This window comes from Dipodomys merriami, unplaced genomic scaffold (genome assembly GCF_024711535.1).
Source record: "Dipodomys merriami isolate MVZ:Mamm:240054 unplaced genomic scaffold, mDipMer1.0.p SCAF_11, whole genome shotgun sequence".
NCBI classification, from domain to species: Eukaryota; Metazoa; Chordata; class Mammalia; order Rodentia; family Heteromyidae; genus Dipodomys; species Dipodomys merriami.
Genome location: NW_027202382.1, coordinates 18,211,874 through 18,234,431, shown reverse-complemented (window position 1 = coordinate 18,234,431; position 22,558 = coordinate 18,211,874). Strand labels below are relative to the sequence as shown.

Genomic DNA, 22,558 nt, shown 5'->3' with positions numbered 1-22,558 from the left:
AATTGTGTGCTTAAGGTGGTTAAAATAGTGAGTTTTATGTTGTGTGAAATCTTAATGCCAATTTTATCAGTCCTGGGCTTGAACTCAGGACCTGGATGCTACCCTTGAGCTTTTTCAGCTCAAGGCTAGCACTCTACCACTTTGAGCCACAACTATACTTCCAGTTTTCTGGTGGTTCATTGGAGATAAGAATATCATGGACTTTCCTGCCTGGGCTGGCTTTGAACCTGATCCTCAGATCTCAGTAGCTAGGATTACAGGCGTGAGCCACCAGCACCTGTCTTAGCCTTGATTTTTTTTTTCAAATTTTTTATTTTGATTAAGTGGTTACATAATTTCCCAAGTTTCACAGTATTGTGGGATAGTGAAGCTTAGTTAAAGTCGCAAACACATTCTAACTTTCACAGGACAAATTGTCTACCATGGTCTATAACATTTATGAGTTTATGAGCTTTGCAATACAGCTATTTCTTCCACATTGGGTGGTATGTACATTTCTTTTGTTTTGCATAGCGTCAGCTGTTCCCTCTTTCCCACTGTTCCCTCCCTCCCATCGCTGCCATTGAGTTGCTTAGTTCATTTTGGTCAATGTCCAGTGCAGTTGGTGGATCCTGCTGTTGTATGTTTTTCCTGGATTCCCTCTAGTTCTGTGTCATCCTCCTGGTTTCCCTCCCATGTGCACATATATACCATACATGTGATCAGCAGCATGGGGGTTAGTTAGTAGTGATTCAACCAGATGAGTGGAAGTCCTTTGTTTCTTAAGTCCTGTTAATTTTGTCGTATCACCTAACATTTTGGATTTAACATCCACTTATCAGGGAGACCATGTGCTGTTTGTCTCTTTGCTCTTGGCTTACCTCGCTCAACATGATTTCTTCTAGCTCCATCCATTTCCCTGCAAATGCCATTATTTTGTCATGTCTAATGCTTAGCCTTGATTTTTAAAGAAGAAAGACAAAACATAGATCTAAGAACCTTCCGGGAGGAGAAAGAGAAGGGGGGCATGGGGAAAGGGCAGCCGGGGCAGAATGAGGGAACCGCAGCCCGAGCAGCGCACAGGGGCTGTGCTTTCACAACCTGGGAGGGTTAAATGATGGTCCGCCTGGATTCCTGCAGACCTGGGAGATGGTTTTTGTTACAACAAATTCAAGCTGATATAAACCTCAGAGGAAGGGGGTGGGCACGCCAAGATGTTTAGAAGTAAAGTGGATTTGGATATGTTTGATCAAGGAGAAAGTCCACCAAGCTTTAGGTGATGCACAAAATCTGAGGAGTGGAAAATAGCCTTATCAGTGCAATTGGTGGGGTGTTATGGAGGAGTTCAAGGTCCAGTGAGAGCCGCAACTGTAGGGAGGCTGAGGCAGGCTAGGGTGGCCTTGGACTTCAACCAAGGAGCGATGGAAGGTAGTAGGGGAATGTCACCAGGTCATGACCTGCCTGACTGGCTATAGGATAGTGCCCCACCTTACTGTTACCTGCTGGAAGTAGCAGGACACTGCAATGGCTCAGGTGCCAGTGTCACAGAGTCTGTGACTCACTTGCACATGTGCATATATGTGTGCCCTCTGTGGGTTGGTGCACATGCATGTACATGGGTGCTCATGGGCATGTGTGTGAGTTCATTGTGAGGAGGGGAGAGAGAAGAGGAAGCAGATCAGACGGGGCAGAATGTTCCAGGTCATTGTGAATTCCTAAGGAGAGTGCACCTGCAACATTCATCATCCAGTTCTGCTTCCCCTGTGAAAAGGAGGACATTAGGGGGAGGGGTATCACAGAGAGGGCCCAGCTGGCACAGTGGCACCCTGAGGGTGAGGCAGAGAGAAGGGCTCCAGTGGGTGGATGCAGCACTGAGGGAGACACGGTAATGCACGATCTCAGAGCTTCAGGGCCAAGGCCCAGAAGGCACCTGTGCTGGGGCCGGAGCTGGAGGCGGCAGAGGGGAGTGAGAGGAGAATCCTGGATGGGGGTCGGGCGTTGTGCTCCTCAATGTGCACACTGTAGGATTGTAGAATGTCAGAGGTTGAAATAGCACAGATTTTCCTGGGTGGGGGAGGGAACTGAGCTACAGGTCCACCTGCAGTCCCAGAATCAGCTAGGTGACTATTCCCACCTTCCTGCTCTTGCTAAAAGCACCATGATGACCCAATCCACCACAGCAGAAAAAAAATGATATGAGGAGACACCTGCTCAGGCTGCCTTTTTTTTTTTAAGAAGTGGGGGGTGAACTCAGGGCCTTGCCTCATGCTTGCTAAGTAAGCGTACTACCACTTGAACCACACCCTTCGTTCTCTTTTTGCTTATAGTTAGTGTGTTTGTTTGTTCAAGTACGGTCTCATGCTTCTGCCTGGTATATTGGTTGAGATGAGGTCTCATGAACTTTTGGACTAGGCTGATTTGGAATGTCAATCCTTCTGATTCTGCTTCCAAGTCGCTGGGATTACAAGCATATGCCCCTATGCGATGTGTGTATCTGGTCTGGAACATTGTACTCACATTCATCCATTGAATCCTCAATTCTGGGAGGCAAGGATTATGGAGAGACCCATTTTGCAGATAGTCGCAAGTGAGGACAAGCAGCTTCCACAAGGTCATATCATTTTTAAGTTGAGATTAAAAGGCACTAGGTGGCCCCAAGGCCACCTTGATGTAGACCCACCACCACCACCACCACCACCAGGTAGGGTCAGGAGCGTCTCCACGGCTAACCCACTTCCCCACATTCTCAGCGACTGGCTGGCTGATGTGTTTACTGGTCCAGAGAGGAGGCGGCTGTGAATTGTGGTCCCCCCCATTGGTATTTTTGCAGTAAGTCAGAACCTAATTATTACTCATGGAGTATTGGGGGAGGGGAGAAGAGTTCATGATTTTTAAAAATGCAAAACTTCATTTCCCTTCCTTTCATTTCCTTTCTTAATAACCCTCTCTTATCAGCCTCCGGGCAGCCTCAACACCTCCAGAGCATGCTAATTACTTTATTAATTACGTTGATTCCTTTGGTCCTTCCCCACGCATTTCTGTGTACAATGTGAACCTATTTGTCTTGTTCATTGGTGTGCGCGGGCACGTGGGCCCAGTCCCTATTTCTAAAACCACTTCCCCGAGCCCCGGGAGCCATGCGGCTGTAGATTGTACACAGCCATCCTTTCCATTTCATTTCAGCCGCGCTACCAATCCAAGGGTTCTGACATACTCCCAGACAGAAGCTGCATTGTCAGATGACTGAGCCCCTACATCCTCCTCCTCTGTCCAGGCCACAGCTCAGAGAACTCCAGCTGCCACAAGCCCTGAGCAAGTTGGGGAAGGGAAAAAGGGAGAAAGAAGGGGAGCCAGAGGCAGTCAGGGACAGGCATAGACAGGGACAGGCTCCGTGGAAGGAGGCTGGAGCAATCAGTCCAGGTCATTCTTCAAGAAAGCCTCAAATATGAAGCTGAGAAAATCAGACTTTCTCCTAAAACCAACATCTTCCCAGTCAATGACAGAGAACCCATGCCATTGCTTTGTCCCCAAATAGAAGACAATGGGATATTATCAGGGTCCACAATTTTCAGAAATCCTGGAAACCCCGTGTGTGCCTCTTGGAAATGTGTAATTTGTTCTTAGCATGTTAAAGACTCTAGAAAGCTCTCCATTTTAAGTTTTTCAAGGGGTATATCAATTTTAATTTGAACAGAACAACAACAAAAAAAAGCTTTAGTTGAGGGCTAGTGGCCATTTGGGAAGCTGAGACTGGGGAGATGGCAGTTTGAAGCCAGCCTGGCATATATACAAGACCCCTTCTCAACAAATAGCTGGATACAGTGGTGAGTGCCTATCATCCTAGCATTATGAAAAGCCATCTTGGGCAGGAAAGTCTGTGAGACTCCTACCTCCAATTAATTAGAAAAAGCTGAAAATAGCACTGTGGCTCATCCTTCAGCAAAAGGAGCCCAGGAACAGCACCCAGGCCCGGAGTTCAAGCCCCAGGACCCGCAAATAAAAATAAAAATAAAAGGCATCTCTAGTTGAAGCCAGGAGACTGGAAACCAAGGGGGAATGAGCTGGCTCTAAGTCAGGGGTTTCCGACGTTCACTGTTTTCTTTCCATTTTACTTCAAACAGCATTATTATCTCAATATTGGCACATTGGTTTTGCTAGTCAGGATTTTACTGGGGCATAACATCTGAATGATGGAGCCAGGTACAGTCTGCATCTTCAAAGGAAGTACTTAGCCTCACAGGGTGCTGGAACTCAGTCCTGGGGCTCCTCCATGTGTTCTAATCAGAGAGACCCAGGTTCTGCTGGTGGGCCCCCAACTTCAGGGTGCTGTGATCCTGAGCAAATAGATTTCCCAATGTAGTACCAGGGAAAGAGCAGTCAGCCCTCCCTAGTCTCCGATCCCTGCTCCACACAACCATGGATGGAAAATATGGAGGCGGGGGATGAGCTGCATCTGTACTGGAACATTCAGACGCTTTCTTCTCATTATTCCCTAAATGATCCAGTATAATAACTACTTACATTGCATTAGCTTCATAAGTGCTGTTGAGATGGCTTCACCGATATGGGCACATGTGTGTGGATCACGTGACACTTTTTGTAGGATGCTTGAATGCCCACTGATCTTAGTATCCATGGGAGTTCTGTAACTAGTGGATACAAGGGTCCACTGTAATGCTTTCCTGGTGGGATCTTTTCAAAGACTGAGTGAGGTAACAGGTACAAATTGCTTAGTGCCATGGCTGGCACATGGTAGCATAAAAACCAACATGAGCCAGGTGCTGGTGACTCACGCCTGTAATCCTTGCTGCTCAGGAGGCTGAGATCCGAGGATCATAGTTTGGAGCCAGATAAGAAAGTGCATGAGGCTCTTACTTTCAATTAACTACCAAAAAGCCAGATGTAGAACTATGGCTCAACTAGTAGAATGCCAGCCTGGAGTGAAAAAGCTAAGAGACAACAACCAGGTCCTAATTTAAGTCTTAATCCTGACACCAAAAAAAAAAAAATCATCAACATCATCATCATCATCACTACCACAATCCCCTCAGTATGGACATGGCTAGCGTGAACTGCCAAGCTCCAAGGTATGGCTTGTCCACAACTCAAAGGACTCCCCCAAGCAAATAGGATACAACAGTCTGGTCCCCAGACTCTAGGAAGGTGACAAGATCAAGAGTGTCTGGGTGAGCTGGGTGCCGGTGGCTCATACTTATAATCCTAGCTACTCGGGAGGCTGAGATCTGAGGATCATGGTTCAAAGTTCGTGAGACTCTTATCTCCAATTAACCACCAGAAAACTGGAAGTGGTGCTGTGGCTCAAGTGATAGAGCTCTCGCCTTGAGCTGAAGAGCTGAGGGACAGCGCCCAAGCCCAGAGTTCAAACCCCACGACTGGCAAAAAAATAATAATAAAAAGGTGTCGTTGGGTGGAGAAAGGTAATCAGAACTGTCATCTGCCTGGAGGAGCGAAGGTGGGGTAGGACGAGGCTGTGTGTCCAGGAGGCCAGGGAGGCACTTTGGCAGCAGTGTCCAGACCAGAGAGGGAAGCTCCTGGGATTCTGGCCAACTTGGGACCAATCCTGTCTAAGCTTTCTTCAGGCTGCCATGAGAGTCATTTCTAGAGGAACACACACAAAAAAAAGGCCGGAGGAGACCTCAACCAATGCTACAGAGTAGACCCCTGCTCCCTCAGAAGAAGATACATGTCACAGGGCAGGTAGTACCTTTCTGTGCTTAATAGTCATTGTCAAAGGGTATGTGAGAGATCACAAGAAGGCAGCTTCATAGTTGAATGAGTATGGCATCATCGCCCGCGACCCTGTCCATGGCGTAGGGGACACGATGCTGGCCAGGCAGGAAGGACAGGCGAGAGCAAGACGCCCCACTGTGGCACGAGAAGGGGGTACACACATCCTCCGAGGCCTGAGTCCGCCCAAGGCAGGGTGGCCGCACCCTCCTGTTTCAGAACCATCTTTGCCGGACCACACTTTTGTGGCTCCCAAATTGCTTGTCTCCCTGAATGACAACAGAGGAAAATGGAACGGATGTCCTGTCCCTGCCTGTGTGTGGAGGGAGGGAGGGAGTGGCTGGGCTTTGTCATCTTTTGCCTTCCTGACTTAAAACACTCAGAACAACCATTCAGCGGGTACTGCTGCATTTTCAGAGGAGAACCTGGGGCTCAGGGTAATGATCCTGTGTGATACCCTAATCTGGACATCCGGGCTACTGTCTGTGAATTCCCCTGGACCCACAGTTCTCTAGTGCTTCCTATCTATAGCCAAGAACAAATTGTCCACTTGAGAAGCAGCAAGGAAGTGTGTGTGTGTGTGCGTGCGTGCGTGTGTGTGTGTGCGTGTGTGTGTGTGTGTGTGTGTGTGTGTGTGTGTGTTCCAGTACTAGAGCTTGAACTCGGGGCCTGGGGCCTGTCCCTTAGCTTTTTCATTCAAGGCTAGTGTTCAACCTCTTGAGCCATAGTGTCACTTCCAGCTTTTTGCTGGTAAATACTCGAAATATGAGTCTCACAGACTTTCCTGGCCTGAGCTGGCTTTGAACCCTGATCTTTAGATCTCAGCCTCCTAACTAGCAAGGACTAGAGATGTGAGCTGCTGTCACCAGGCTGAAGTGGGGACACCTGAGCCAGCAGCCTCCCTTTCTCCTCACGAGTGGGGGTTTCTAGAATTAGCCAGAATTCTAGGAAGGAGCACACATAGCTGAGGGGGGCCCTGGGATTGTAGGCAGACACCTGGCTCAAGTGCCAGCTGCTCAGATTCCACGCTGGGCCACCTTGGATAGGCTCCAGCCTGCTTCTGGGCTCAATGTTCTGGACAAAGAAGGAGGAGGCTGAGGACCATACAGAGCGATGTGAGCTTTGCCTGAGAGCCGGAAGGTAACAGGCATGTGCCTGCAGAGCAGCTCTGTCCCATGCCCCCTTGGCACAGTACCCTGATTGAAAACCTCTTCGCACCCTAGTTCTGTCACCTCGCCGTTCACACCAAGCCAAGCTCAGCCTTGACAGCAGGAGCTTCCATGAACACCAGCCAGGCCCTGCTCTGAGGGAGCAGCAGCACCTAGGAGAGGGTGATGGGCCCCCGTCTGCAGCCAGGACAGGCTGGGGCTGAGCAGGGCAGCACCGCTGCTTCAAGGTCAACAGCCCAGCCCAGCCAGCATGGAGGTTGGGCAGCTTGGACACAATCCTCCAGGAGCTTCACTCATTCCTACAGTCCCAGCTGTCGCCCCAGGCCCACGGGCAGTTACCCACAACCTGAGGCAGGGGTGGGGTAGGTCCAGGTCAGTCTGTCAAGTACCACGTGCAGAACAGGGACAGCTCCAGCCCACTCAGGCCAACACAAGTGCAGCTGGGCAGAACTCCCATCCTCTCAGGTCCTGGGGATGGAGAAAACGGTGTAGTACAGCCCCAGTGCCCCCCATGCCCACATGAGGGAGAGCGCAACAGGGGTCACTTGTGACCTTCCCGGAACGCTATGCCTGCCCAGAGCACACTGCTGGGAAGATCTAGATTGGTGTTAAAGATTTGAGAAACTCAGCCCGGCTAGGGTCAGGTCATTCTTTGTCATGCCTGTGTGACTTGGAGTGTGTCACTCAGCCTCTCTAAGCTTCACGTCGTGTCCCACATCATGTCCCCCAGATGTGTCCCAGAGTGTGGTCCCCTAGAATGGGTTGGGTGAAAGGAGACAGTTGTATGGCATGCTTAGGTGGCCCGGGGCGCGTGGTTGGCGCCATGTGCAGCAAGTACAGACCTCTGAGACAGGGGCAGCAGCCCCCAAAGGAGAGGCAGCCAGGCATTCATGGCTGTGAGACAGAAGGATCCCGGGAAGGCTACCTAAGAGGCCCTGGCACCTGCCAGGACGTGGCACTAATTGCATCTGAGGGCAGAAGATAGCTGGGCCCAGGTGAGCACACAGGCAGGGACTAGGGTCCAAGCATCTTTCCTCCAGCTCAGGGGCTGTTGGTGGTCGCCGAGGGGTGGGGTTCAGACCATATGGATGGTCCCTAAGGAGGAGCCAGATACAATGGGACAGCGAGAGGGGACCAGATATGAAAGCCCAACAATGGCCTGGGGTGGGGTGGGGACACAAGGAACAGAACTCCACCAGTTGGACCCAAATGGCCAATGGCAGATGCCGGGGAGGGTGGGAGGGAATGAGAAAGGCAGAGGAGATCCCAGCATCCTGGCCACCTGGTGGGCAGTGGGGGGCTGCCCTAGAACTAGCAAAGCTGGGGAGGGAACAGCTGCAGATCGAAGGGAGAGGGTGATGAGCTCTGCCTAGCAAGTTCTAAGCTGGAGGGGTCTGGGGGTGGGGGGGCCTGCCAGCAGGGGGTGTGGGGGTGAACCATGCTGAGAATGGCACAGGACTCACGAGGGCAGGGCTCAGAGAAGAGGCAGGGAAACCCGTGAAGACCTGCCACGTTGAGTCCCTTCATTGGTGGTCTGGGCTGTGTGAAATTTTACTTGGGGGTCTCAAGGGGGAGGAGGAGGGGGAGGGGGAGGGGCCCATAGAATTGGAACTGAGTTGGAGAGGAGCAGAGGTGAAGTGTGCAAAAAGGAGGGAGGGAGGGAGGGAGGGAGGGAAGTAAAAACTCCTGCAAGCGTTCTCTCACTGGCCTCTGGAACCCAGAGATGGAGATGCCTGATGCCTGTGTCTGGAAAGTTCCACACAGGCGATGAGGCACGTGTGAGGCCAGCAGCGTGGGGACAGGCCTGCCGCAGCCACGCCAGCTCAGGAGCAGAACAGGGCCGGGAGTCTGGGGTTTCCTCCGAAAGGCACCAGAGCTTTCCACACCAGTTATGAGGTCTACGCATGGGAAACACCTTGTGGCTTTGGTAGTATACACCCGCGGGCCACCCTCTCCCCAAGAGCCACCCGTGTCCTCCTGTCCCGGGGAGTGGGCCAGAAGGTCTCCTGACCTGATGCAATGGTGGAGCGGGACTCACCCTACATAGCCCTCCGTCCCTTCCTCCTCTGTCGCAATGTTCGCACTCAGAGGCGATTGTGTTTGGGCCCTGATCTTTCCTGACCTGGCACAGGTTCAACGAATGCATGATGTCACCAACCCCAGGAGACAACGCCACCACCGTCCACCCCGAAGGCCTGCTGGCTGCCTCTTGGTACCTCTGGTGGCAGTACCTGTGAGCTGCTCTGCCTGAGGCTTGTCCCAGAGGCTTGGGACTGGCAGGAGGAACACAGGGGTACCCTCAGTGCTACCAGTGTCATCTCCCCAAGACTGGAAGGGAGGAATGAAAAAGAGAAATTAAGGAGCCCCAGCCCCTCCCCCCAGCTCTGAAGGAGAGCAATCTGGCTGGCTTGTCCTCTGATTTGCTGCATCTGCTGCCTTCTCTGAGCCACAGTTTCCCTATCTGTAATATGGGTAGGACATCCCCGGCTCTTTGTCCCGAGTGCCCCTGAATCATCATCAGAGAAGGCGCATAGCACACAAGCGTGTAGGGCTCCCAAGGGCTGGGGGTGAGAGCTATGGATGGAGTTCTTGGCCATCACCCCCACAGCAGTGGCCACACACAACCACTGAATATCCACTGGATGCCAGACTACAGAGAGGATCTGGCAGGGATCTCGCTGGCCTAGTTAGGCCCCTCACACCCCCACACCCTGTACCTTGCGCATCCTGGGTGTCTCTGTCCCCCCCACAATACCTCCTGGACATAACCTCCCAGCTTTGCAATGCCTGCTGTTTCCTCCAGCACACAGGCCATGGGACAGGACCCAGAACACTCCTTGCCTATGTGCCGGGAGCCCTCTCCTGAAGAATCAGATCTGCCTCTGGAACACAGAAGCCAGGAGAAGCAAAAAGAAGAGAGTTGGTTTTCATTTTTTTCTGTTTTTCTTAGTAGTTATTGGAGTTTGAACTCAGAGCCTCTCACTCAGCAGGCAGGCGATCTACCACTTGGGCCACACCTCCTGACCAAGGGGGAGGAGATTTGAGTTGTCATAGGAACTAGAGGACATTCATGGTATTTAGTGACCAGGAACCAGGGACCAGAGAGGGGGACTCTGTGTGCCCTGCATAGTACAGATACCCCCTCGCCATGAAGAGCTGTACCATGTACCCACAAAGGCATAGCAGCTCTCCCAAGAGCCTTTGCAGGGAAGGGACAAGTCTTACACGTCCCTTGGAATCTATGATTCTGGAAAAAAAAATTCATCCAAACTCATAATCAAACATTGGAAAAGAAATACTTGCCTTGAAGTGACAGCTGGTGGCTTTGCTGCCTGGGAGACGTGGGGCTGCTGCTGTGGAGATAAGCAGTCCAGCCCCTGCGGGATCTGGAAGGTTCCTCCAGGCTCCAGCACCCTGTGACTCGGCAGTTGGAGATAATGATGGCTGACACATCTGTGGCAGGCGCGCCAGCATCTGCGGGCTGCAGACGCACCGGGCACCTCCCTGGATCTCCTCGGCGGCCACCCCGGAGGTTGCAGATGAGGAAGGCTCAGCTCCGAGTCTCATGGTTGTGTTCAGAGTCACCCACAGCCGGCAAGGGGATGGGAAGACATGCGATCCGAGGCAGGACCCCATCTGCATTGCTCCAGGCTCCCCAAGGCCCGTGAGACCTCACGCTGGTCCCCGACTACCACACCCCCACCATACTGGCTCTGCTTCATTCCTAACACAAGCCGAAGTCCCTACCATATCAGATCCTCTCCCACCTGCCCTCTGAGGTGTTTGCTCCTTCAGGTCTCAGACCAATATCACCACTTCCAGAAAGCCTTCCATGCTTAGCAGATCACCCAGTAATCCTTGAAAGACCTTGGAGTTCTTGGAAATCCTTGTCACTGCCGGGCAGTTTAATGAACATCTGTATCCACTATAATGTTCACTCCAAGGACACAAGCATTATTCTGGCTCTACCACTTGCATCCCAGTGTAAATACAGTGTAGGACACACAGCAGCGGATGAATACAAGCTGTATTGATTTTGAATGAATGCATGCATGAATGAATGAATATAAAACCAAATCCTTTCAGTGATCCAGGCTCTTAAGAACTATGCTGTAAGTGAACTTACAGGCTCCGATGGGAAACTGAGGTCTGGAAAAGGGTTTGCCCATGCTCACCCAGGAAGTCTGTGGCAGGACCAAGGCTTTTGACCATTCAGGCCTAAGTATCCCCACTCCTGCCAGCCCATGTGGGTAGCCTGTCTCTGCACACGGCATGCTGGAGCCACTGACCTGAGTTCCATGGAAGGACAGGAGCCAGCTGCTCTCCTCTCCGTGAACAGATGAGGGAGGGTTCCCCAGCAGTTTCTGCAGGCCTCCTGCTGAGCACCAGGTGTGAGCATTTGGCCTTCCGGCCATCACAAATGGGCATACCTCTCTGCTGGGCACAGCGCCCTTCCTGGCAGGAAAGGGCATTTTCTCGACTTGACTTCAGGTTATAGCACCCAAGCACAGCCTACCTGGTGCTCTGGGGACTTCAAGAGGCCTCTACTGAATGCATAATGGTCCTCCAGGAAGCAGAGCAAATCCACACACCCCTCTCCTTGGAATCTGGGGTAGTGCTTTCAAGGAGCAGGGAAGGGGAGGGCATGTGAGAGGGGGAGGAGTCAGACAAGAAGTGACAGGAGTCAGAAAAGGCTGGGTTTAATCTGAGCTGACACTGATCCACTGGAGATGCTGACCAAGTTACTTAACCTCTCTGTGCCTTGATTTCCTCACCTGTAAACTGAGCTTAAGAAGTGGCCAGGCACTACTCAGGAGGCTGAGATTTGAGCATGGCAGTTCAAAGCCAACCTGGGCAGGAGAGTTTGTGAGACTCTTGTCTCAAATAAACTACTTAGAAAAAGCCAGAAGTGGCACTGTGGCTCAAGTGGTAGAGAGCTAGCCTTGAGCACAAAAAGGCCCAGGGACGTACCCAGGACCTAGGTTCAAGACCCAGGACTCCCACCCCCCCCAAAACAAAGAAAAAAGAAAGAAGAAATGGATGGATACGCCGGAGCTTGCTATAAGATGCTGTGAGTTCGGGTCTCAGGCTGGCCACCAGCACAACTCGGTCACTCGTAACAAGATGAGCCTTGAGGTCCTTAGGTCTGCTGACACTGGGAGAAGCCCCTGCACTCTCCACCAAAGACCACTTCTCATGGAAACCAGCCTGGTCCTACCAGGACAGGAGCCTCATGAGGACAAGACTCTCTCCTGTCCTGCTTAGTTGACATCCTGTGCCCACAACAGTCCCTGGAAAATAATAGTGCTTAATCGTCATGTACTGAATGAATCAATGAATGAATGACTGAATGAGAGAAAACAGTTGCAACTCCCAGTGGGCCTCTCATCCCAACTCTCACATTTTTGAGGCAGTAGAAACACAGTTGCCTCAGCTGTACTGAGAAGTAGGCCTCAGAGGCACACACAGGCCCATCCTGAGCCCCCAACACGGCATCTACAGGTGTTAGGTATCCTATACCTATCCACAGGCCCAGTGCCCTCCAACTGGGGCAGCGCCCAACAGCTGTGCTGGAGCCGTGGAGAGGGTCTGCCCATGGTGCTTGGACGTCTGGCCTCAGTTAAGGCCTGTGGGTATATCCTGGATGTGCAGGATGTAGCTGTGACGGTCTGGCCACGTGCAGTCCCACTGAGCCACAGTAGTTGTGGGTCCCCAGGAGGTGGTAGGTCGTCCGCAGCAGCAAACTGCCTCCCCGCCTGGTTCTTTGGTGCCCTCTAGTGGTGCTTTGGTGAATGATAATGACGCCATGTAAGTGCTCAGGTGTGGCTCCCCATCCCTGCCCCTAGGTGCTGCTGTCACCCCAGGCCCAGCAGGATCCCAATGGGCCCAGCAGGAGGCTCAGTTGCTCCACTTGTTTTGGGAATCAGTAGGAGAGTCGCTTGATGATGCCCCCATCCCCCAGCCTTGGAAGGACAGGAACTTCATGACTCCTGACTACCTCTAACCCCGGCCACTGTGACCAGCATCCTGGTCAGATTTGGGAGATTTATTTCTAAGTCAGTGCCTGTAAACAGGGTGGATACAGTGGCATCCACTGACTGCCAACTTGTCTGATCTTTACTGAGGCAGGTTGTTGAGGTAGGTAAGAGGCTAGGTGTTTGAACTGGGATCTCAGGATTCAAGATGGAGCAGGTGAGGCTGGGAAGGTGGGGGAGGGAAGAGGTAATCAGACTGACAGTTTGACAACAGGAGAGAGAGAGCTCTGTCTGTCCTGACATTTTATGGAGGCTTCTCAGTGCAGCAAGGACGCTAGGACTCTCCACAGAAAGACAAATCTGTTGACAGCAAGGAGGCCCAGCACAGGGGGTAGACAGCTCAGCAGACCCTATCAGACCCAGGGTGGCTTTTGGAAGAATACTGGGGTAATATGGCCCCTCTCCTGGATCTTTCCACATAACTCCAAAGAGGCAGCTTAGGGAGCTGAAGTGGAAAGGTGGGCAGCAAGGGGTGGGAGGGGGAGGTTCAGCTTTAGTTAAAAAAACTTTGTGGGGCTGGGGATGGAGGTTACAGAGCACTTGCCTAGAAAGCTCAAGACCCTGAGTTTGATTCACAGCATGAAGAAAAAGCAGGACAAGGAGAAAAGGAGAGGAGGAGAAGAGGAAAAGAAAGAGAGAGAGAGAGAGAGAGAGAGAGAAAGAAAGAAAGGAAGGAAGGAAGAAAGAAAGGAAGGAAGGAAGGAAGGAAGGAAGGAAGGAAGAAGAGAGGAAGGAAGGAGAGAGAAAGGAAAGGAAGGAAGAAGGAAGGAACATGAAGGAACAAAAGGAGAGAGGGAGGGAGGGAGGGAGGGAAGGGAAGGGCGGAAGGAAGTTAGGAAGGTAGGAAGAAGAGGAAGAAGAAAAATGGTGCAACTCTCCCACAAATAGTTGTGGTTCGTGTGTGTGTGTGTGTGTGTGTGTGTGTGTGTGTTATTTACTCAAGGCTAGCATTCTACCACTTAGGGCTATAACTCCACTTCTAGTTTTTTGTTGGTTAATTGGAGATAAGAGCCTCACTGACTTTCCTGCCTGGGCTGGATTTGAACCATAATCCTCAGACCTTAGCTTCTTCCTCTCTCTCTCTCTCTCTCTCTCTCTCTCTCTCTCTCTCTCTCTCTCTCTCTCTCTCTCTCTCTCTCTCTCTCTCTCTCTCTCGGTCAGTCATGAGGGCTTAACTCTGGGCCTGGGCTCTGTCCCTCAGCATTTCAGCTCAAGGCTAGTGCTCTACCACTTGAGCCACAGTGCCACTTCTGGCTTTTTCTGCTTATGTGGTGCTACTAAGGAATTGAACCCAGGAACTCATGCATGAGAGGCAAGCACTCTACCACTGAGCCACCCTCCCAGCCCCGGCCTTAACTTCTTGAGTAGTTAGGATTACAGGCAGAAGCCACTGGCACCTAACCCCACAAATAATTTTTATCATACCAAACAATGGTGTATGATAGAACCAGTCCTTTCTCCCCCAAGCCTCTAAGAATCCCTCACAAGTTACTACTTTTCACTGTAAAACAACAGACACAATCATCATTAATGGGTTTGCTGCCCATGAGTGACTGCATGGCCCTACCACTGCATTCCTCTGTCTGCTGGGATAGGATACTCTCCTATCTCCTCCCTGTGGGAAGAGTACTTTACACAAAGATCTGCGACCTGCATCACGATTGGCTGCTTGCAATCAGCCAGGCACCTCTTGTCCAATCAGCTGCAACCTGGATGGGTCACATGATACATAATATCATGGCTGCTACCACTGTTTCTGCAATGCAGGTCTGCCTAGGAGGACTTGGTGGATATATTCCTTATTTCAACTACCCACGTTAGCCCCAGAGACATTTGAAGATTTGCACATTACTCACTCAATCACTTTCAACAAACCTTACGGATGCTGGCTATGGGCCAGGTTTTGTGTTAGGTCCTAGGGACACAGACCTGAGCCAGTCCTTGCCCTGAGCAGCTCTGGCTCAGGGCTGGTACAGTGGAGTTCAGGGTGGGATGGCACCAACTTACAGAGAGTGTGGATGCTAGTTTGAGCTTAAGCCCCACACCAAGGGAACAAAGAGATGGGCTCCAAAAGTCCCTGAGCTGGGTGCTGTCTGAGCGTGGGATAGTAAAGGGTCCTGTGATAAGGAAGGGCCTGGAGTGGCTGGCTCACCCTGATACATCTCCGTTTTCTCTTTGCACAGCCGGACCCAGCAGGCCGGGACATCTCCATTCGCCCATTGCTGGAACACTGTGAAAACACCCACATGACCATTTGGCTGGGCATTGTCTACGCCTACAAGGGACTCCTCATGGTAGGTGCCCAGCAGTAAAGATGGGAGAACTTCCCCTCCTCTCTCTCTCTCTCTCTCTCTCTCTCTCTCTCTCTCTCTCTCTCTCTCTCTCTCTCTCTCTCTCTCTCTCTCTCTCTCTCTCTCTCTCTCTCTCTCTCTCTCTCTCTCTCTCTCTCTCTCTCTCTCTCTCTCTCTCTCTCTCTCTCTCCATAATCAGAACCCCTCAAGATTAAGCATTGATCCTCTGCCAGGCCTGACTCCTGCCATGTGTTAGCTCAGGTTGCACCCAACCCTAGAAAACAGGTATGTAACATTTCCATTTCCCTGATGAGGACACCGAGGCTCGGTGTCTCGCCCAGGATTACTTGGATAGTAGGTGGCAGAGTCCCTGGTCCTAAGTTCAAGCCCAGTACCAGCAAAAAAGAGAAAGAGAGAGAAAAAAAAGAGAGAAAGGGAGAGAGAATGAGAGAGGAAAGAAGAGAAGAAGGAAAGGAACACAACTAGGGAAAAGAATAGAGGAGAGAGGGGTGGGGGAAACAACCCAACTACACAAAGTCCCATCCATACAGGCCATTTCCATCCACAGAAGGCCCTCAGGCCCTCATCCAAACAGAAACCTGTGACAGGTGTTAAAATGATTCCTATGTCTCAGACCCTGGCAGTGAGGCCAGGAAAGGTGACAGGATTGCCCAGTCACACAGCCAGTGGCTAGCAGAGGCCATCCAGATCCTCTGGCTCTGTGCTAGCCCCTGCCACTGCACAGCACCATGCTGCAAACACCCTATGGTAGAGGCTCTGGACCATTCATGCAGCTGTCCAATGCCCTGAGCTGCAGGCCTGGTACCAAAGTACAGAGGCGCCCTGGAGAGCTGTCCCCAGCAACCAGGCCATTCAACCCTACACCCCCTCCTCCCAGGCCACAGTGAAAGGGTCAATCTCACCTCTTCCATTGCTACAGGGAGATGGGTGGGTCAAAGGCAGAAAGGCAAATGAGAGCCCAGAGTGATAGCAGTTAAAGAGGAGGCAGTTTCCCTTCCTGTGAAACTACTCCAGCGGTCAGCCATGTAAGGCTGGAATAGCGCCCCCCCACCTCCATACACGCCCTCAGTGCAGCATCCACCTCGTGATCCAAGAGCACTGCTGCAGCTCCACCCCTCATATTCTATCCCAGCTTCTAGGAAGTTGGAAAACAACAGCCCTTCCTTCAAAAGAGGCCTTCCAGCTCTGGTACAATCATTTCTTCTTAAGGGGAAAGGCCCAGAACCCAATCACATGCCCCTTAAGAACTTCAGGGAGGCAGAGAAGTCATCTGCATTTTGACTGGCTGTGTGCATTGGGGGAATAATAGAAGTTCTAGTCACAGCCAGGCCCTGGTGGCTCACGCCTGTAATCCTAGCTACTCAGGAGGCTGAGATCTGAGGATTGCAGTTCAAAGCCAGCCTGCAAGGGAAAGCTCACAAGACTTATCTACAATTAAATACCAAAAAACTGGGGATAGGGGAATGGTAGAGCTGTAGCCTTGAGCACAAAAACTCAAGGACAGCACCCAGACCCTGACTTTAATCCCCAGGACTGGGGGGGGGGGGGGAGAAATTAAGAAAGGGAGGGAGGGAGAGAGGGAGGGAAGAAAAAAGCTTAGTCACAAAATGCCTGCAAAATAGGACTGGACTGGAGACATGGTCCACTTTGCCACCATATTGCTATGTGGCCTTGGGAGGGATCTTTTTCTTCTCTGGCCTTCAGTGTTCTCTAGAGAGCGAGAGAGGGTGGTCAAGATAAAATATGGGGTTCCTTCCCTCAGTAGCCTGTGCAGGTGGGTTTAGGGGTGAAGGAGAGCCAGACAGCTGTCCTACTCCCAGTCTGTACCTCCTTGGTGAAATGCAGCTCAGGATCACAAGTGGAGGCAGATGGTGCTGGAGAAGACCTGGCTGACAGACTAACAGAAAAGCCCTACACCCCACCCCCAGCCTCTGTCTCCTGCCCCTCTCCTCCTGCCTCATGGGCAGACAACCCTGTACCCAGCAGTTTTTTTTTTCTTTTTTTCTTGTGGTACCAGTCCTAGGGCTTGAACTCAGGGTCTAATGGCTGTCCCTGTGCTCTTTTTTGCCCAAGTTTATTGCTCTAGCTCTTGAGCCACAGTGCCACTTCCAGATTTTTCTGTGATTAATTGGAGATAAGAGTCTCATAGACTTTCTTGCCTGGGCTGGCTCTGAACCACGATCCTCAGATCTCAGCCTCCTGAGTAGCTAGGATTACAGGCGTGAGCCACCGGCTCCCGGCAGCTTCTCAAGCAGGGAGTGTGTGCTGCCACTTGGTAATGAGCGTCTCCCCTTTCTGTTCACCATTTCAGTTGTTCGGTTGTTTCTTAGCTTGGGAGACACGCAATGTCAGCATCCCCGCGCTCAATGACAGCAAGTACATAGGGATGAGCGTGTACAACGTGGGGATCATGTGCATCATCGGGGCCGCCGTCTCCTTCCTCACCCGGGACCAGCCCAACGTGCAGTTCTGCATTGTGGCCCTGGTTATCATCTTCTGCAGCACCATCACCCTGTGTCTGGTGTTTGTGCCAAAGGTACCCCACCTCTGTCCTCCCACCCCACTGCACGTGATTGCTGGGCTTTCTCTACTTCTGAAACATGCAGATGTATTTGTCCTTTTTTTTCTGTTACGGGAGTGAAATGCCTGATGCTGGCTAAGGTTATCAAGGAAAAAGGTTTGTTTACTTGGTGGTTTCTGAGGATTGGAGGGTAGGGCTCTGGTGAGGATCTTAAAGTCCTGTTGTCACACAGCAGGGGGTCATGCATGCAGAAAAGGAACAAAGGCAGGGAGCAGCTGGGTTTTCTCTTAGAATAACACTGCTACCCCCAAGAAAAGATCTGCCTTAATCTCTGCCAAGCTGAGCCTCTGAATGACCCAACAGCCTCCCACTGGGCCCATCTCTTTAAGGACCCACCATCTCCTCCCTGCCACCCAGAGAACCAGCACCTAAGCCCTGGTGCCACACTTAAGTTGTATGTAAGCTGTACCAATGGACCGGCACATGAGCAAAGGCTGAGAAAATAAGAGAGGAAGTAGGATGCATGCACTCCCCACTTAATAAACCCCTCTGTGTGTGTTAAGATGTACATCACTGTTTGGCTTCTGTTTTCTAAAGCCCAGAAAGAAAGCTTTAAAGATGTGGCTGTCACCAGAGCACACCAGTTATTATCATTTGCTCTCACATTTTCTGTCCTTTCTATTTTCCCACAGGCACAACCATCACTCACCCTTGTTGTCACTTGGCCCTTATTGGTGAACATTGCAGTTATTTATAGACTTTTTAAAAAATGACAACAGGAACATTTTCTACATAGCATTCCTGATGATAGGGCCCTGGAAATGGTATTATTGGGTCAAATAAGCTTACTGGGTTAAATAGCCATGCTTCGATTTTCCATTGATCCAAAGGGCTGACCTTCAGGTCTCCTTGATATCGCCCTATCAAGCAACTAAGCAAGGAACTAATGAGAGAACCAGGGGACTTGACTTCTTAGGACACCCTGTGGGGATGTCTCCTTTGTGGAGAGGGGACAGCTAGGCCTGGGTGGGTCTCAGGGATAAAGAAGGATCAGGAAGGAGTTGTTGACTGACCAGGTGTGATGGCATCTCCACAGAGAAGACAAGAGGTCCCTGGGCCCCTTTGGGGAACACTCCTCCCCGCTCAGGAGCCAAGCTGAGCCCTGCCCACCATGCCCAGGCTGAGCGCAGGACTTCTGCTACATCTGTTCTCCTTTCCTAGTTGTCCACTCCTGCCCAGGCTCCGGACCAGGGTGTCTACTTCTCAGCCCGCCCCTGACCCTCCATCCCAGTTCTGATGTGTCACACTGTCACTTCAGCAGGTCTTCACTGGGCTCCTCAGTCCCCCCAGAACCAGGTCTCTGGACCCCAAGCCTCCCAGCATTTGCACCTGCCAGATTTTCCCCACAGACCTCCTTCCCCCTCCTTCCTTCCAGACCCTCCCAGAGCCCAGCCGGCCACACACCCAGGGGCAGTCTGATAACTGGTCCTGTCCCTCCCCATTTCACTTGAGACCAAGAGATTCTGGTGGCCAGAGGCTATGTCTGGACCAGTACCTGCTCTGTCAGACCATGAGCCAGAGGTAGTTCTCAATGACATTATGTTATATAAAAAACATCTTTGGCTAAAGCTAAAGTGCCAACAGGAGCTACAATAATCAAAGTGTAGGGCTTGAAGCTGCCAATAAGAAACTCCCTTTGCCAGGGAGAGCGCTAGTTACCCACCTGGCCCCAAACTCAGCAAGGTTCGCCAGCCATCATCACTCTCTTCTGTCCCAAGTCTTTACCGCTGTCCCCTCCAGGGCTCTCCACATGGAGCAGGGCCTGAGGGGGAACAGAGGCTCAGCAGGAGCTAGGCTCAAAGGCCCTGGTTGGGCCTCTGTGGGATGGGTGGGTTTCAGAGGGGCAGGAGACCACCTTCTCCTAGCCTGGAAGGATCTAAGCAGCCTGCCCAAGGTCATACGCAAGCCAGAGGCAGAGGCTGGCTTAGGCCCTGGGCCCTCAGCTCCCACAGTGCCCCCTTCCTGTGGCCCCTCTGCTGGCTACATGGAGGGAGGGGTGCAATGGAGAGGGGGACACGGCCCAGGCTCTCCATGCCCACCCCTGTCTGTCCCCGCAGCTCATCACTCTGAGGACAAACCCAGATGCGGCCACGCAGAACAGGCGCTTCCAGTTCACCCACAACCAGAAGAAGGAAGACTCCAAAACATCCACCTCAGTCACCAGCGTGAACCAGGCCAGCACATCCCGCCTGGAGGGCCTGCAGTCAGAGAACCACCGCCTCCGGATGAAGATCACAGAGGTACGGCCAGCGGCCAGCAGCCGTCGTGAGCCAGGACCATCCATGCGCCTCCTAGTGCCTCCGTCGCCTTCTTACACTCCAGCTGTCTCTAGCACTGGGAGCTGGGGCAGCATCAACCAGGCAGAAGCAGTTTATCAGGATGCTATCAACTTACGGCCTACCTGGCCCAGGCTTTTGGGGTCCAGCAGTCTCTGGCTCTCAGCTCAAAGCATCCTTAGAAAGGAATTTGGAGAGGGTCCCAGTGGCTCAGGCCACTCAGGAGGCTGAGATCTGAGGATCAGAGTTCAAAGCTAGCTAGGCAGGAAAATCCATAAAACTCATCTCTCCAATGTAAACAACAAAAAGCCAGAAGTGAAGGTATGGCTCAAGAGCTAGAGTGCTAGCCCTGAATGAAAAAGCTAAAGGTACAGTGCCTGGGTCCTAAGTTCAAGCCCCATTACCAACACACACACACTCTCTCTCTCTCTCTCTCTCTCTCTCTCTCTCTCTCTCTCTCTCTCTCTCTCTCTCTCTCTCTCTCTCTCTCTCTCTCTCTCTCTCTCCTTTTGCCTCCCAGCTCCACAATACCATGGCAAATCCTCTTTTGGCACTAAGGACTGGGCTGTGGGACAGGGCTGGGTGTGGGGCGGGGCAGGGCACTGACTGAGCTGGAAACTTGCCTTGCAGCTGGATAAAGATTTGGAGGAGGTCACCATGCAGCTGCAGGACACCCCTGAGAAGACCACCTACATCAAGCAGAACCACTACCAGGAGCTCAATGACATCCTCAACCTGGGCAACTTCACCGAGAGCACAGGTGAGAGACAGCAGAGAGGAACCCAAACCCCAAAGAACCAGCAGAAACAACAACAACAAAATCACTTGTAAGATAATCCCAGAAAGGAGACGGTGTGTTTTAGGTTGATGCAAGGTAGAAAGCACAAGAGGAACTGTTCATAAATATAACTAACTTCAAAGAAGCCTGTTTTCAAAAGGCAACAATCAGCATTAGTGTATATAAATATATATATATATATATATATATATATATATATATCTTTAAGTCAAACAATAAACTAAGCCAAGAAATACTTTAACTCAAACTGGGAGTAAGGGCACACACCTATAATCCCAGCACTCAGGAGGTTGAGGCAGGAAGATTGTTACTTCTAGGATAGCCTGGGTTACACAGCAAGACCCTGTCTCAAAATATATTTGTAGGCTGGGGGCGTGGCTCAAGTGGTAGGGCACCTGCTTGGCAAGCATAAACCTCAGGACCACAAGAAAATATATTTTTAACTTGGTCAATAAGCTTATGCCCTGGCCATATAAGAAGAAATTATTTGTAATTATATACAGAATATATATAACTATAAACAAATGAATAAGACCAGCAACATAAAAGAGCATTCTCAAAAAAAAAAAAAAGGTAATTCTTTCACATAGGAAAAGGGGCTCTATCTCATTCCTTGTTAAACAAAAGCAAACTAAAGCTGGGTGCTGAGGGCTCACGCCTGTGATCCTAGCTACTCATGAAGCTACTCATGAAATCTAAGGATTGTGATTCAAAGCCAGCCTGGACAGGAAAGTCCATGAGACTCTTATCTCTAATTAACTACTCAGAAAAAGCTGGAAGTGGTGCTGTGACAGCTCAAGTGGTAGAGTACTAACCTTGAGCAGAAAAAGCTTGGGGACAGTGCCCAGGCCCTGACTTCAAGCCCAAGGAAGGAAGGAAGGAAGCAAGCAAGGAAGGAAGCAAGGAAGGAAGCAAGGAAGAAGGTTAAATCTGCTCTGTTCCCCTGTTAGGACGAACAAGGATCAGAGATCACTCATTGCTGTTCTAACCCAGCAATGCCACAGCTGGTGTTTATTTTTTATCTCATAGTCTGTGCTACTATAGCAAAATACTACAATCTGGCAGATTTTTACAGAACAGAAATGGTTTTTTATAATTCTGGAGGACAAGAATCCCAGGGTCAGTGGGTGGGCTTGGTTTACTTCAGGTGTTGGTTTGATAACTGGAAAGGGCTTGGTTGGGCTTGTAAGCAGGTCACTGCATCCACTGTAGGAGGACACTGTCCTAGGTAGAAGAGATGGAAGAGCTCAAGCCCACTCTCTAGGCCTTTCGTAAGGGCCCTTATTACCTCAGCGAGAGCCCCATCCTCACGACTGTATTGCCTTTAAGAGTTCTGCCTCTTGCACAGAACCAGTGGTTCAGGCTTGTCATTTTCCCCATTTGGAAGCCGAGAATGGGAGGATCATGGTTTGAGCCCAGCCCAGGCAGAAAAGTTTGCAAGACCTCTTCTAACTCATAGCTAGAAGCAGTGGCACACACAATTCATACTGCGCCAAATGGGAGGCTAAGATTGGGAGGATTGCAGGCAGAAAATCTCAACTGAGGAAAGCTGGGAGTAGTAGCATACTCCTATCATCCCAGCAACTGTGGAAAGCCTTCAGTGAAGGATTGCAGTCCAAGTACATAACCAGTTCTAAGCAGGAGGTGTGGTTCGGCAGT

At 51.1% G+C, this 22,558-nt stretch overlaps 1 protein-coding gene across 1 annotated transcript in view; it reads left to right on the top strand.

Annotated features, from left to right (window-relative positions):
• Gabbr2 (gamma-aminobutyric acid type B receptor subunit 2) overlaps positions 1-22,558 on the top strand; it is a 336,688-nt gene that overhangs the window by 305,750 nt on the left and 8,380 nt on the right. The window contains exons 14-17 of the mRNA XM_070010539.1: positions 15,115-15,225; positions 17,555-17,779; positions 19,882-20,064; positions 20,731-20,860. Coding sequence (XP_069866640.1) covers positions 15,115-15,225; positions 17,555-17,779; positions 19,882-20,064; positions 20,731-20,860 — 649 coding nt within the window. The remainder of the gene's footprint in view (positions 1-15,114; positions 15,226-17,554; positions 17,780-19,881; positions 20,065-20,730; positions 20,861-22,558) is intronic.